The 15018-nt window shown below is 33.6% G+C and overlaps 2 protein-coding genes and 1 long non-coding RNA gene across 6 annotated transcripts in view; 1 reads left to right on the top strand and 2 right to left on the bottom strand.

Annotated features, from left to right (window-relative positions):
- Positions 1 to 303: 303 nt before the first annotated feature.
- Positions 304 to 602, bottom strand: LOC121127960 (uncharacterized). Its single transcript, XR_005867978.2, has 2 exons — positions 485 to 602; positions 304 to 403 (listed from the first exon to the last, which is right to left on the bottom strand). It is a non-coding gene; the product is annotated as an uncharacterized lncRNA (long non-coding RNA).
- A 488-nt stretch (positions 603 to 1090) lies between these two features.
- On the top strand, positions 1091 to 6231 carry LOC121127959 (ubiquitin carboxyl-terminal hydrolase 15). Its single transcript, XM_040723539.2, has 13 exons — positions 1091 to 1665; positions 1739 to 1946; positions 2413 to 2446; positions 2608 to 2674; positions 2729 to 2957; positions 3014 to 3128; positions 3194 to 3404; positions 3505 to 3700; positions 3767 to 4099; positions 4158 to 5185; positions 5268 to 5521; positions 5581 to 5669; positions 5729 to 6231. Exons 1-13 carry the CDS (start codon positions 1589 to 1591, stop codon positions 5918 to 5920), a joined length of 3033 nt encoding a protein of 1010 aa, XP_040579473.1. The 5' UTR covers positions 1091 to 1588; the 3' UTR covers positions 5921 to 6231.
- Positions 6232 to 8401: 2170 nt separating this feature from the next.
- Tdg (Thymine DNA glycosylase) overlaps positions 8402 to 15018 on the bottom strand; it is a 39934-nt gene continuing 33317 nt past the window's right edge. For all 4 annotated transcript variants that reach the window (XM_071893001.1, XM_040723540.2, XM_071893000.1 and 1 more), the window contains 4 exons: positions 14360 to 14429; positions 11111 to 11260; positions 10853 to 10995; positions 8402 to 10792 (listed from right to left, as the gene is read on the bottom strand). In XM_071893001.1, the coding sequence (XP_071749102.1) occupies positions 8591 to 10792; positions 10853 to 10995; positions 11111 to 11260; positions 14360 to 14429 (2565 nt within the window). In that variant the 3' untranslated portion in view covers positions 8402 to 8590. The remainder of the gene's footprint in view (positions 10793 to 10852; positions 10996 to 11110; positions 11261 to 14359; positions 14430 to 15018) is intronic.

Genomic DNA, 15018 nt, shown 5'->3' with positions numbered 1-15018 from the left:
TCATAAGGAATTTAAAATTGGAAGAAAATCATTGATAGTATTCTAATCTTTTTATTATTTGTACAATATTACTTTTATAATGCTTAAAATACTTTTGTATTTTGTTACATTTAAAATATTGTTTTCAATAAACAACTTATAATTCCCTCGTATGGCTAACATTATGTAATTAATTTATTTATGAGAAGATCCTAGATCTTCGCAAGAGTAATATGGTAAGAAGTTGTTTAGAAGAGGATTTCCTACTCAATAAGTTTGGAGATTGGAACGACATTCAGATATTCCAATAAAAGTCTTCAGAAGTTAAGGGGGCACTTATATTTTTATTAACACATAATCTCTAACAAGTTCCCAATAACTATCTATACGTAATAGTAGAATAGAATATGCTTTGCTGAGAAAACTATAAAGAAAAGAGAGACACATTATATTTAAAAGTCTAAAATTATCTTCCACATGTTTTCCAATGACAAAAGAGACTCACAAGTAATAAAAAAAATCAGGTGTAGGCTTGAAGTGTCCGGGATATATAATTATCCATATAGATCGTATATCACGAAGTCCAAATTATAAATGTGATTAAAATGAGTGTAGAGGACAATAAGGACTTTAATCAATGAAATAGTTTTCATAGACTTAAGGAGGAATCCACTCAATAATGTCGATGGAGAACTACAACTCCATCTCTCTCTCTGTTTCTCACTGGGTCTTACATTCGATTATTCTATCTTTTTATGGAACTCCTTAGTTCTTATAGAAGTATACGATGATTCCCAGAAGACCTGAAGCAATGGATGTGTTCTTGAGAATAGAAGCAATGTTTCATGAGGTTAGAAGTCACTATTCTAGACCTTGATATTAAGAACATCTGTACAACGAACGATTCTTTCCATTAAAGGAGATACGATCTACTGAGCAAGGCAGAAAGAAGCCTTGAACAGTAAGTTGAAGAGAAGATCAGAAGGCGTGAAGCAGGATATTTAAATGAAGAAATATGAGCTACTAGGAGCGATGAGAAGATGCAGTTCCAAGTACTCAATTGCTTCGTAGGAAAGATTCATCCAAATGAACATGAATAAAATGTTTTTTAATGCAATTCCAGCTCTGCTCTTTTTTCACCTTCATCCCCCTTTACTAAGTAAATGGAATTTAATGTCATACCACTAATAAGTGTTATGAGTGAAGAATGATTTCTATGTATGAATTCGGAGAGGGTTGATGTACAGGCGTACAAAGGTTTCGTGAATGAAGCAGAAGTCGGCCCAGTAGGTATATTATAAATAGGGGCATACTTAGGATAAAAAAGAAGACTGAAGAAGAAGAGAGGGAAGTTGAAGCTGAAGAAGAAGAAGAATGAAAAAGAGGAGGAGAAGAAGAAGAAGAAGTGTGTGTAAGTTGCGCGAAGTGAAAGAAGTGCTGTGCTGTGCTGTGCTGTGGGAGGACAAGAGGACTGAGGAGGAGCCGCTGTAGTCGTGTGTTTCTTGCTGAGAGACGAAATTATCCAAAATCCAAATCACCACTTACAATTACAAATACTACAACTAGTTACTACTAGGGGCGGAAATCAAGGATTCCAGTGGATCAAAACATGGAAACCCGTAAAGCAGAATGGTCGGAGCTGCTCAAGCTTCCAAATCCGACCGATTTCCACGACGGAGAAACTTGGTAAAGAACCCACTGTGAACAAGGTCAACTCGTAGGCCACCCCGTGATATTTCCTATCTTTTCCTCTTTTCAGGTATTTACTAAGTCAATCCTGGTTGAGCACATTCCAGGAATCCCCAACGCCGGGCCTCATCGATAACTCGGACCTTCTGGATGAAAAGGGAGAATTAAAAAAAGGCTTAGAAATGGGAAAGGATTTCTCCATTGTGAGTCAAGAGACTTGGAACGATCTTGTTGAAGAATATTCCGTCCTCCCTCAACAGGAGCCAATTCCTCGAAATGTATGTCCATATATGATATGTTAGATATGATAGCAAATGTAATACATTGTCATTTGTCACACGGCCTTGCTGCAATACTTGCTTGCTTTACATACTATTAATATCTAAAGGAAAAGTTCTTAAAAAAGAAAAAAAAGAATCCGTGCAGACATGAAATATGTTAAATATATACTTATAAAACTGTCTTGTTGTGAAAGTTAAAAAACAAACACAAAAAAAAAAAAAAAAGGAAAGAAACTGTGTTTCGCGATTAGTACTCCAAGAGGGAATTCATATCAAATCTCTGAGTCGGATGCTTTAATTAATTATAATTCCGAAGCACAAATGATGCTATTTTCTTGTATCTAGGAGCGTCTGACAAATTTACCTCAGAGATAATGGCAACAACTCTCATATTTATTAGCACGCTATGTATAAAAAAGATATTTTAAGTCTAAATATTAATGTTAGCAAATTTTTTTTACAGGTTGTTGGAAGCAATTTATATATATATCCATCAGGTCTGTAACTCCCTACTTAATCTATTAAAATACGCCAATTCTCTGCTTTGAAAAAAAATAATACCTTGTAAAAGTCTTTAGAGTGTTGTAGCTTGTTTCTTTGGAGTCTTAGCTCTGTTCGTTTCAACTGCTGGAAGTTCTTATTATTTTTTCTTATTCAGATTTGTCTCGTTTGAAGGAGTTGGTGAGTTCTCTCAATAATAAAAAAATGCAAGCTGGAGAGTCATGGTAATTGCAATATTATTTTATTTTATTTACATATTCATATGAATTTATTATTAGGTACCTGATCGATTATCGTTGGTATACAGCCTTAAAAACCTACTTGGACGATGGTTTAGAGGATAATCACCCTGGTGCAATTGATAACGCGAAACTTCTTGGTGTGAATGAATATTTAAGTAGTTGTATCTATGAGCGTGTAGATTTTGATTATGTGGACAAACCAACCTGGGATGAGATGGTTCGAATCTTTACAATGAATTCAGAGAAAGATTGTATTGAACGGAAGGTTAGATTTACCCAAATATTTTTGGGCCCCTTTGAAATATAGTTATGCGTTTTTAGGTTATGTTGGATGGTCAGTCAGATCCTAAAATTGATATATTTCCATACAATATTTTTCTTCGAAATGGCGAAAATGAAAAAATTAAATTTCAATGTAGCAAGTTTGACACGCCAGGTATGTGTTTTCATATTATAATTCATTCCAATATTTTGTACATATTTTCAATAATAAATGTTAAGAATCCTTAATTGAAAAAATTCGTGAAAGACTAAGTATGGACTCCAGCATGGACATCAAAATTAAAGTTGAAAATCCTTCGAAATTTAGTAAATTAGATTCTTCTAGAATTACATACGTAACGAAAGACTCCAATTCTATAGATGCCATTACGTTTGGTAGCATACTTTCAGTAGAAAAACATTCTCCAGCCAAACCTCTTAAGCTTAGAAAGTGAGTCAGTCAAAAGCTCAAATATCTAGCTTTTGAATCTTTTTTTTTTTTTTTTTTTTAATGGAATGATACTGATTTGATTTTATATTATTTATTCAAGTAAAAACAATTCCATGGATATTCTAAGTAATAATTCGGATGATAAGAAAGATTCTAATGAGTCATCGTATAGCTCAATTCCCACCCGCTATAATATGGCACCTTATTCAGAAGGCTGTACGGAGGAAAATTCGAAGCCTGGCATCTGTGGTCTATCGAATCTCGGGAATACTTGTTTTATGAATTCAATTATTCAAGTAAATTCATTTTTATATTTGCTCTATTAGATCATACTATAATAATAATCATTTTTATTGTTACAGGGATTGTCTAATACACCTCCAATCACTGAATATTTTGCCAATGATAATTATATTGAGGATATTAATAAAACGAATCCTCTTGGTATGAAAGGGGAAATAGCTAAGGCATTTGGAGAAATGATCAAATTAATGTGGTCTGGTAACTACTCGTATATTGTTCCACGCTCTTTTAAAAGTGCAGTTGGTCGATTTGCTCCGCAATTTTCCGGGTATCAACAACAAGATTCTCAAGAACTTTTGACGTTTTTGTTGGATGGCTTACATGAAGATTTGAATAGAGTTAAGCAAAAACCTTATATTGAAATTAAGGACAGTGGTGATCGAGCGGACGAGGTAAATTCTGTTTTCATTTGCATCGTTGATATTTAACTATTCCTATTACATTTTTAAGGAAGTGGCTCTAGAAGCTTGGGACGTTTATAAGAAAAGGAATGATTCTGTTATTTTAGACGTATTTCATGGTCTTTTAAAATCAACTCTCATCTGTCCTGTCTGTTCTAAAGTGTCAGTAACATTTGATCCTTTTTGTTATCTTTCTCTTCCATTACCTGTACATCGGGATATACAAATCAAGATTTTGCTTGTTTGGTATGACCTATCAAAGGCACCGACAACTTTCAAATTGACGGTTTCTAAAACGGGCACTATCGCGGATTTATTAAAAGTTTTGTCGAGAGAAACAAAAATACCTGAAGATCACTTCAAAGTTGCGGATATTTTCAACAACAAGCTTCACAAGGAGTTATTATCTCATAACTTAATATCTGAAATTGATCGTGAAAACGCTTTAATTTACGAAGTACCTCCAACTACAAATGAGAACACCCTTTGCTATCTTTACTTAAGAGAAGAGAAAGAAAAATCTTTGAGTACGATATTTCATAGGCCCATATTTTTAAGAGTTAAAAAGGGCATAAGCGCAGAAGAGTTTTATGACTTGACTCTATCACATTTATCTCATTTTATTAAGAAACCAGATCCTGATGATACTGCTTTGAAGAATAATGATGAAATTAAAGCTAATGGTGTGAGTGAATCTGCTTTGGAGACTCAAGATGATAATGAGAATGAGGATTCCTCTCTTGCGTCTGAAGACTTTAAGATGAATGTGGGTGATGATGAGGATAGTCAGCGTAGTGAAAAGTCCTTAATGTTTCGATTGTGTATCCTTAATTTACACGGACATTTAGTGAATAGCTATATAGAAATGTCTGATAAAAACCTTTTTTCTGATAAGAAGCTCGTAATAGGACTTGAATGGACGACCGAAAATAAGATGGCATATTTTGATCAGGAATTAGCTCAAGTTGTGCATCAGGATAAATCAACTCAAAAGGCACCAACCAAACACTCAATCAAATTAACCGACTGTCTGGAGTTATATACAACCACTGAAAAATTAGGAGAAGATGATGCCTGGTAATATTTTTCTTATTTTATAATTTTCCATTTATTAGACATATAATATTAATTAATTTTATTCGTTTCACACTCCCGCTAGGTATTGTCCTAGATGTTCTGAACATCAACAAGCGACGAAGAAGTTTGATCTCTGGTCCTTACCGTCAATCCTTGTTATTTCCTTGAAAAGATTTAGTTATACACGAAACTGGAGGGATAAGTTAGATACGTTGGTTGACTTTCCAATCAACGGATTGGATATGTCTCCATATATTATTAATCCAAATTATGGTCCGGCTGTGTACGACCTCATTGCCGTTTCTAATCATTATGGTGGCATGGGAGGTGGACATTGTAAGTATTAGTATAAGTACGTCTTTTTAAGTTATGACTTTTTTTTCTTTTTTTTTTAGACACTGCAATGGCCAAGAATAAAAATGACGGAGAATGGTATAATTTTGATGATTCGAATGTTCAACTAAAAAAGGAAAAGGATGTTGTGGTATGATTTTGCATTAGCATTATAATTGCCCCGATTTACGACTTTTTTACCCTATTTAGACACCTGCTGCCTATGTACTCTTTTACCGAAGACGAGAAACGCAATCCAAGGTTAGTAGTAGTACCGGCGGCAGCACCAGCACATGTACGAGCTACAACAATAGCCATATTCCAAATGAACTAAATAATGGAATTGATAATAAAAATGGTAATTTGTCGCCTGGAGAAGAGGAAAAGATGGACACTAATTAAAGCAAAGCAACAACCACCGGCATCTTTCGTACCTTTTACTCTCTAAACACGAAATAATGTTCTCTCCCTCTCCTTACTGTTATTTCAAAAAATACTAATGAATCTTTGAAGAAGAAATAAATGATAAGGATCGTGAGAACAGAAGGAACAATGAACGACAAATACATACACATAAATATATAGTCAAATATTTTTGAAGAAGGCTTTTATAAGATTTTTTGTTCTTTTTTTCCCTTTTTTTTTTTTTTTTTTTTACAATCGAATGTGCAAAAAAAAATGATGAATAAAAATCTCGATTTTTTAGAGACTCACCATTAGAATTTTTTTTGTTCCATACGTCATAATATTTGTTTTTAGGTGGTTTACTTACACAAATATATATATATATTTAATAACCTGATTTTGCTCAAATCTAATCTATGAAGGAACGGTATTCACTACTATTGTGTCGGTCTAGTCCAGTCTTTGGGATCGGTCCTTGGAATTTTTCATAAAAATATCGGTGGTTTATTGGCCCGAATAAGATATATGAAATATGTATTGCGATTATTGCTCATATCTTGCAAAACATATATTTTTCATATATAATATGAACTTATTAATTGTTGGTTACTTATATAATGTATTCTGTTATATAACGGAATAATTAAAAGGAGAATAAACAGCATCATTGACGTCACGAGGGATCGATTTTACCTTCTTAAAGCACCGGCAAGTGAGACCGGGTTGGAAATTGACGGTATTACTCGGTCCTAAATAAGGACCGACACAACACTAGTCGTCACTCAATTGAAATTTAATAAATTATTTTGTATAAATAACAATATAATATTGAGTACAAAATTAGATCCTCGGATTCAAAAAGTCATCGACTAAATTATAAGTATATTTTATTCATTGATTTTTTAGAAAATTATTATTTATGAATCTGGTAATATTTTATCATGTCTTTTAAAAACAAATGAGAGAAAAAAAAAAAAAAGAGTATGTGATTATATGAATAATGATAATACATAATTATAATGGATAATAATATATCATTCAACCATATAGCAATTTTTAAGAGATTGAGAGGGTGGGGTAGAGTGGTTATTGGGGAAATATGTAAGAATATGTATTTTCAATTTTACTAGCCTTTAAGGGGGATAAATTAATTTAAAACCATAATAAAAAAAGAATCTCGGGAAGACACTTTTTCATATTCAAATGAAAAAATAATAGAGTAATTGCATTGCTTAATAACATTTAATTAAGTGTTTAATAAGAATAATAGTAGTAGGTAATAACAATTCACTAAAAAAATATTAATGATAATACTCAAAAGGGAAGATCAGTTAATTTCTCTTGCTTCTTCTTTCTAATTAAGTAATTAGCAGCAACAGCAGCAGTTGATGACGAAGTAGTAGTCGTAGAAATGATAATAGTTGCACAATAATAATGGAGACTTCATACTAATTAATTATTACATAAATATAGTAATATAAAATAATTAACAACATGTTATTTACTAAAATATTAAAAAAAATTATGCGAGAATATAGGGGGTTTATTTTATTGGGTATGTTTGTAAATATATAATAATATGTAGTTATTTATGAATATAATTAATCAATCATAATTATAATAAATAATTAAAAGGGAAGAAGAAGTAGTGGATTGAGGTTGGGTGAGTAATAGTAGAAGTATAATTATTGGTGTATATATTGGTAAAGGATTCTAGAGCCCTTTAGGAATTATTATTATATTTGGGTAACAAACGGAGTATTTTTGAAGTCCTTTTCTTCATATTTTTATTATTATTATTACTGATAGTTAATTAATTCTAGAAAATAATTTGTATAAAAAGTCACTCAGTCTTACTTAAACGTGGTATGTATGTGTATATTGTATTAGTATGATTACTAATTAATTAATTATTTGTATAGTATGGTTACTAATATAATTTTTGGTTCTTTTTTTCTAACAAAATCATAAAAAAGAGTGTGTTTGATACTTCAAATAAAGAATCATAGTAATTAAACATAATTATATACTAATAATACTTTTGTAATTATCATATAATTTACTTTGCAATCTTTTCCATCATTCTTGAGCAGAAAATGGAATGCAAAAACAACAATCGCACCGTTATTTACTTTGATCATTCTTTAAAAGTTAGTTATAACCATTTCTCAACTATTTTATATCCATGTATCAATATCCTCATTAATATTCAAACGGATAAAGTATGTATCATTGCGTTGATATACAAATTGTTTTGTGGTATATATATATATAAATTAATATGTTTGTAGACTAATAATAATTATTATATTTATTAACTTTAAATTGCAATCAATTAATCCCAGGATTCAAAGCCTTTAAGCTCTTGCTTTTTCTTTAAAAAAATGAAATGAATATATAAATGTATTATGTAATAATAATTAATTTATAATTTAAGAGAAGGGATTTTGTTCTTCAAAAAAACAAAAAAAAAGTATGTATGTTGTATAGTATTGTATTGTATAGAGTTGTGAGAGAAGGAGTGTTACAAAAATATCGAGTCAAATCTCATCATAGAATCTCTTTGAAAAAATCGTTCAAATCATAATTAATTAATATATTATATATATATACGATTATATATTATATCTTGTATGATGCACCAGACATTTTATTCACATTGGTATATTAGAAATATGGAGTTTGAGGGGGATAGGGGGATACTCCAGATGCGGGTTGACCGTAAGGATGATGATGGTGGTGATGATAAGAAGGATAACCGGGATTTGGAGGATGAGGTGGTGGGGGAGGCGGCGGCGGTCCTGAGTACGGTGCGTTGAATCCATGTGGAGCTCCTCCGTATCCACTTGGATATTGTCCATAGTAGGGATGTGGTGGGTTTGGAAATGTAGCAAAACCATACATTCCGTATGATGAGGTCGAAGAAGATGCAGGAGTAGGTGAGGGGTAATACTTGTTACTCTCATTGACGACTTTATTGCTACCTAACCCAGGATCCGTGAGATATCCTGAGGAAGAAGAGGATGAAGATGAGGAAGATGAAGAGGACGAGGAGGATGAATTGGATGAAGATGCGAGATTCGAGACTGAGAAATCTGAGGAGGCTCCTACTGCTGCTGCAGGGTGATTCTCTGAGATGGATGAAGTTGGAGAGGTATGTACGAGGGAGCTAACAGAGAAATTGGAAGAATTCGTAGAAGGCGATGCTCGTTCTGAACTTCCCCCAGAATTGTTTGTTGGGGTATTACTACTCGGATAATTTGTGCCCCCTCCTCCTCCTGCACCCGATGAAGGAGATGACTCTGGATGATATTCATTATTTGCTGGAGTACCATTATTACTGTAAGGATTTCCTCCTCCAGGACTTCCATAGCCATAGCCATTATTAGAAGAAGATGGCGTATGAGGAGGAGCAGGTGCTGGAGAATAAGGCCCCACACTTCTAGGCGTCGCTGGATGACTTCCAGCATTAAATACTCCACTGTCGCTCTCTAAAGCTGGGATTTGGTCGACTAGAGACTCTAGACCGGTTATGCTTTTACTGGATACATCTTCTGGTGACGACCCGTTCGTTCCTTCCTTCACACCATTTGCGACAACGCCGCCGCCACCGTTGTTGTTGATATTCTGAGAGGATGGTTGTGTTGGAGGCAACGGCGGAATATGGGAGGGTGCAGGCGGTTGAGAGGGAGGATGATCATAACTCGACTGAGGATATCCTCCATAGGGATAATTGGAAGAATACTGATGGTAGTCTTCATATGGATTATGCTGCTGTTGCTGTTCCATATAAGAATGGTGAAGATGGTGATGAACCGGAGGAGGGGGGTGCTGCTGCTGCTGCTGGACATGATCATTTTTGGGATCATCCACAGTCTTTTTGTCTTCCTCCTTACTACTACTACTACTACTACTGGCCATGCCCAACTCTCCGATGGGAACGGATCGCCCGAAATTGGGAGAGAAAGGAGGAAGTGGCTGAACGGGCGGTTGACTAGGAGGTGCATGTTGAGGAAGATGATGTGGATGTGGGTATGCCACTTGCTGGCTTTGAGTTAAGTGTTCATTTGGAGTCAAGTGACACCCATTACTATTATTATTATTAATGTTATTCATGCTATTACTTTTGTCCAAACATTCCTTCTTTGCAGCTTTTTTGTGGGACTTGCTTGATGGAGCTCCATCCTCTCCATCAATCTTTTTGGGTCGTCCTCTTTTCTTTTTACCAGTCAGAGGGTCAATGGGATTACTTCCTCTTCGAATCGGATTTCCATCATTATCCGTTGTTTTTCTTTTTGGTGGAGGCATAGATCCATCAACACGAGGCTTAGGGGGGCGACCCCGTCGCTTTTTCCCCGTAACTGGATCCACATCATAATATTGATAGTAGCTCTCCATACTCCCTCCATATGACCCGTATTTATATTCGTCATATGGATCGTCGAATTCATCTCTTTTCATGGGAGGAGGAAAGCTATTATTCATACTCTGAGGAATGGGAGGAGGTTGAACGGCTTGTGGATGATGTATGTGATGTGTTGGCGGTAGAGGTGAAGGATAATGGGAGTTATTCATGTAGGAATTGTGATTTGGAGGCATTTGAGGACTGTTTGAGGTGCTATTCGTACTACTATGTTGATGAAGATGATTGGTACTCGTATTAGTATTATTGCAATTCAGTTCATTCAAAGGAGAGTCGTAGTTCTTAATTTTCACGTCTTTAAAGACAAATTCCTCTTCATTGACATCATGAATTAGTCCTTTTACATAATCCTTGTATTTTTTCAAAGATGCGTAGAACGGAACTTTATCTATAGCAGAAGGGAGCTGAGCACATCGAGAACTAGAATTAGGCATTACCCAAATGAACTTTAAAAAAATAAAAAAATCATGAATATTAATCATATAATTTATGCAAAAACAACTTACTGTATCAGTTCCTCGAATCCTCTCGGGCTGCTTCCCGAAATAGAACTCCTTTTTACCACTAAATACTTCATATATTCCTTTACCATTAAAAACTGCAATCTTTGGGCTATATTTTCGTATCTTTTCATTTAAAGTATGAATTCCTAGAATAATTAATTATACAAAAATATATGTAAGCAAAAAATAAGTTGTAAACATGATTTAAGGCCTAATCATAAAGATGGCGGCGAGGATTCTTTAAATTAAATCCAACCTTACCGTCTTCAATTTCCTTGCGTGTCAAATGCGAACTCCTTCGCGTACTGCGTTGAACAATATTTGTAAAGCCTATCCCTAATTCCAAGAGTTTATAGTCATCTTCGGCTGACATGGGGTGAGGTAATAGACCAGACAAAAGCATGCATTTCCCTAGAATACAATAAAGGAAAAAAATTACAATTTTTAGAAAATTTATTTTTTTAATATATACTAAATAACAAAAACTTCCTGGAAATTCTCTACAATATATTTATTATGTATGTTCTATGCAAGTTAAGATTTTGTAAGAGTTGCAATTTTTCCGTCTTATAATGCCGTATTTAATGATCTATTAAAATTGACTATTTATTACTATTTACGAGTAATATAACCGGTGATGCAAATCAGGAGCATTTTGGACGTGTAAAAAAAAAGAAAGCGAAAACCAACATGATAACCCTGACCATTTGAAGAATGTATTGAAGGGAAGAGCTTAACTTGCACGATGTTTCATTAGATCAGCTACAAGCAGCTGTGATGAGGGGGGGGGGATAAGGAAATAAACAAGACTCAGTAATGATAACTCCAAAACAAATCCTTAAGGTAGCTCTTTTTCTTCTATGATGTTCAATTTGGTTTGGAATATAATTGAATGTACCAGAAAACTCCTCAGGAATGAAATAATAATGGATAAGAAAAGTTACTCTTCAGTTTGCAAACTCCAAAAGAAGCAGGCGAGCTAAAAAATTCATCTGATTTTCATCTCTAAATATAACTGTGGGCATTTGAGCTTTATAATGTGTCACAAGCATTAACGTTTTACAATAAACAAGGCCTATAGAAGATATACAAGTGCGGGTCCTTTTCTTTTTTGAACTGATTTTCGAATTTGGTCTTTTTGGATAAGAAATTTTTTTGTTTTTTCATTTATTACTAAAAAAAAGAAAGAAGTTTAACCTCGAACACCTATATTTCTTTTAAAGTTTGGGGTCGAGGGCACAATACCCCTCTATAAAACCGGCACTGGCCACATAATACTAACCAATAAGTAATTTTTAATAATTAAGTCAAAATTACATGATTAATAATTAATCAACCATCCCAGGAATAATCATTAATCAACTATTGCATTATAACCCCTCATTACCAATGCTTTAATTTCTTCAGACATTTAAAATGCTTCATCCCATTTATTAGGTTCTTCAATTGGTAGTAGAATACTTTTCTTATAGAAGTTCACAACATAAAAAAAAATTGTGACCGGTAATTTTTGCCGTGAACATTTCCCCCATACAATTTCGCCTATTGGAGATTTTGCCGCCTTTTAATCTTGTTATATTATCAGAGGCTATAGATAAGTTTGTAAATTGTAAGTTATTTCGGTATGTAAAAAAAAAAGAAACCGAAGTTTGAAATGTTATCTTTGACCATTTGAGGAATGTTTGAAAGGAGAGTTGCTTAGCTGTCATGACATTTCATCAAATTAGCTGTGAGATGATGTAAATAAACGCAAGTCCAACTCCGTATCAAGCACGGAGATAGGCAGGAATACTCTGTTTTTGATCCTCAATTCTACTCCGAGTTCATCAGGGAATTACACTTATAACCAGTGATGCAAATCGTTAGCATATTTCAGACGCCTTTTTTTTTTTTTTTTTTTTTTTGAGCTAGAAAATGAAGAGTGGCATTTCTTTTCCAAGCTGATATCACTTATTATTATTATGATATTCCTGAAGAATTATTTTCTATTACTTACAATAATATATAAAACCGGATATAACCTTTTTGCGTACTCATAAATGACCGAGAGTATCGTAAGGCCTTGTTAAACTTGTTGTAGAATTGAGGATCGACATCGAAGTAATTCTTACTATGCCCCTATTTATTTACTCCCTCTCGCCGCAGCTACTTGTATCTGATCTAATGAAACTTCATGACTGCTCTCCTCTAAAACATTCTTAAAATTGTCAGGGTTACCATATAGATTTCCGGTTTTTTTAACATCCCTAAAGTGCTAACGATGTTCATAAATACTTATAACTCCTCAAGAAATCCTTTGTGAAAATACGTCGTTCATCATCACAACCACTAGTGATTATAGTTTGATGTTTTATCCTCATGAATGAAATAATAATGATAACAGCTGTACAAAATTAAAAAAAAAAATACATTCTTCAAGTTACAAAAACAACAAAACTAACACAAACACTAAAAATGCTTGTAGTTTTGAGGACTGATATGCCGGACATTAGTAGCGGACCGAGATTGAATTGGCAGGACTGCAGTTTTCAGTCCTAAACAAGGACTTACACAAAACTACAAATAGTTATAGAATAACTATTCCATAGTTGGGAAGAATTGTCTAACTACCAACTGATTTTAAGGGGGTTTTTCTGTTTCTTTTTGGATGAAAGGCTGCATGACAGACGAAACGTAACGATGTGATTGATGAATTTTAAAAAAGACCGGGCCCATTAGAAAAAATACTGACAGGTTGAGAAAAAAGACTGAATAAGAATACAAGTCTAATCCAACACTAACAAGAGGATCTGCAAAATTAGCGGAAGCAAAAATCTTTGCCGCAAAATGACTTGGAAACGCACTAAATATACTTCCTCGAAATTAATTGCAATATACTTATATATATATATATATATAATTTTATATTACTAACTAACTCTTAATAATCAATTAGAGAAAAATGAAGGAAATATAAGAAGAAAATACGACATTAATTTTTATTTTATTTTACTCTTCTTCATATGTTCAAAAGCCGAAAAAGCAAGCAGAAAATGAAGGGGGGGGGAAAGCCTCTCAAGAGTATACATAGTACATATCTTTGTAACTTAAAAAGCTATAGACTTTAAGACCCCTTCTCTTTTTTTCTTTTTTTCAAAAATGATTTCCATAATGTAGTAGTAGTGAAGGAAGGGGGAAAGGATCTCTTCCCCCTTTCTTTCTGCGGCCTTCAGGGAGAAATGAAAAAAATAGCTGACCTAGATATAAAAACATTCATTTGACATCCATTTCTTTTGACTGGCCATCCTATAATGTCATTAACGTCGCATTCAAAATAAAAAACCTCTTTTCTATAATTTCATTCCCCCCCCTCCCTCTTTCCTTTTCCTTTTCCTTTTCTCCTCCTTTGATTACATCCCAATTTTAATGAAAGGGTTAATAAATAAATAGTGGATTTGATTAATAATTATACAGGAAAAGAATTTTATTCTTTTATATATATAATAATAATAATAATAATCAAATACTTACAAAAATGATTGGATGGGCCAAAATAATGATGCCCTTTGAGAGCTGCATATATCCCAGGATTAACACCAACCTATAAGAACAAATACATATTCAATTATAAAATTAGTCATTTATATACAAAAATCTTTTAAATAATTCGTTGTCTAATTAGTTTTTGATTTCAATTTTTCGAGTATTTTTAGTCTTTGTGTCGACTTTGGGTAGACTGTGCAGGTTTGCCCATATGTCATACTCTCATTATGTAGAAAAGGTTATGAGTTTCTCTCTTATGGAGTATGCGGGGGGATAAAGAGGGACTCGGAGTTATCCATAGACTGAGAAAACAGGCCGAAGGAGATCACATTGTAGGAATAGTCGTAATACTTTACATAGTGAGATGTGATCTCCTCTGGCCTCATCATGAGTCCAAGGATCGACACTTAGTCCCCCCTCTTACCCTGCTCCAATAATTTAATTTTTACATCACATCATTTACCGAGGTTATTTATTTATTATTAAAAAGTTTCCATAAATGAATTTCAACAATCTGCTGTCGTTTTCTCACATTTTGAGATAGAAAGAGAAAGTATGACAATCGGGGAAACTGATATAGGATACCCCCCAACTTTTGAACGAAAAGAATATGACGTATCCACATAAAAATTAGTTTATTCTTTGCA

This window comes from Lepeophtheirus salmonis, chromosome 13, assembly GCF_016086655.4.
Source record: "Lepeophtheirus salmonis chromosome 13, UVic_Lsal_1.4, whole genome shotgun sequence".
NCBI lineage: Eukaryota > Metazoa > Arthropoda > Copepoda > Siphonostomatoida > Caligidae > Lepeophtheirus > Lepeophtheirus salmonis.
This window is presented reverse-complemented; position numbering and strand designations above follow the sequence as displayed.

Excerpts from the sequence above, each read along its gene's own strand:
- LOC121127959 (XM_040723539.2), top strand. The coding sequence starts at position 1,589 with ATGGAAACCCGTAAAGCAGAATGGTCGGAGCTGCTCAAGCTTCCAAAT. Across the intron at positions 2,958-3,013 it reads AAGATTGTATTGAACGGAAG|GTTATGTTGGATGGTCAGTC; the intron begins GTTAGATTTACC and ends ATGCGTTTTTAG. Across the intron at positions 3,405-3,504 it reads AAACCTCTTAAGCTTAGAAA|TAAAAACAATTCCATGGATA; the intron begins GTGAGTCAGTCA and ends TATTTATTCAAG.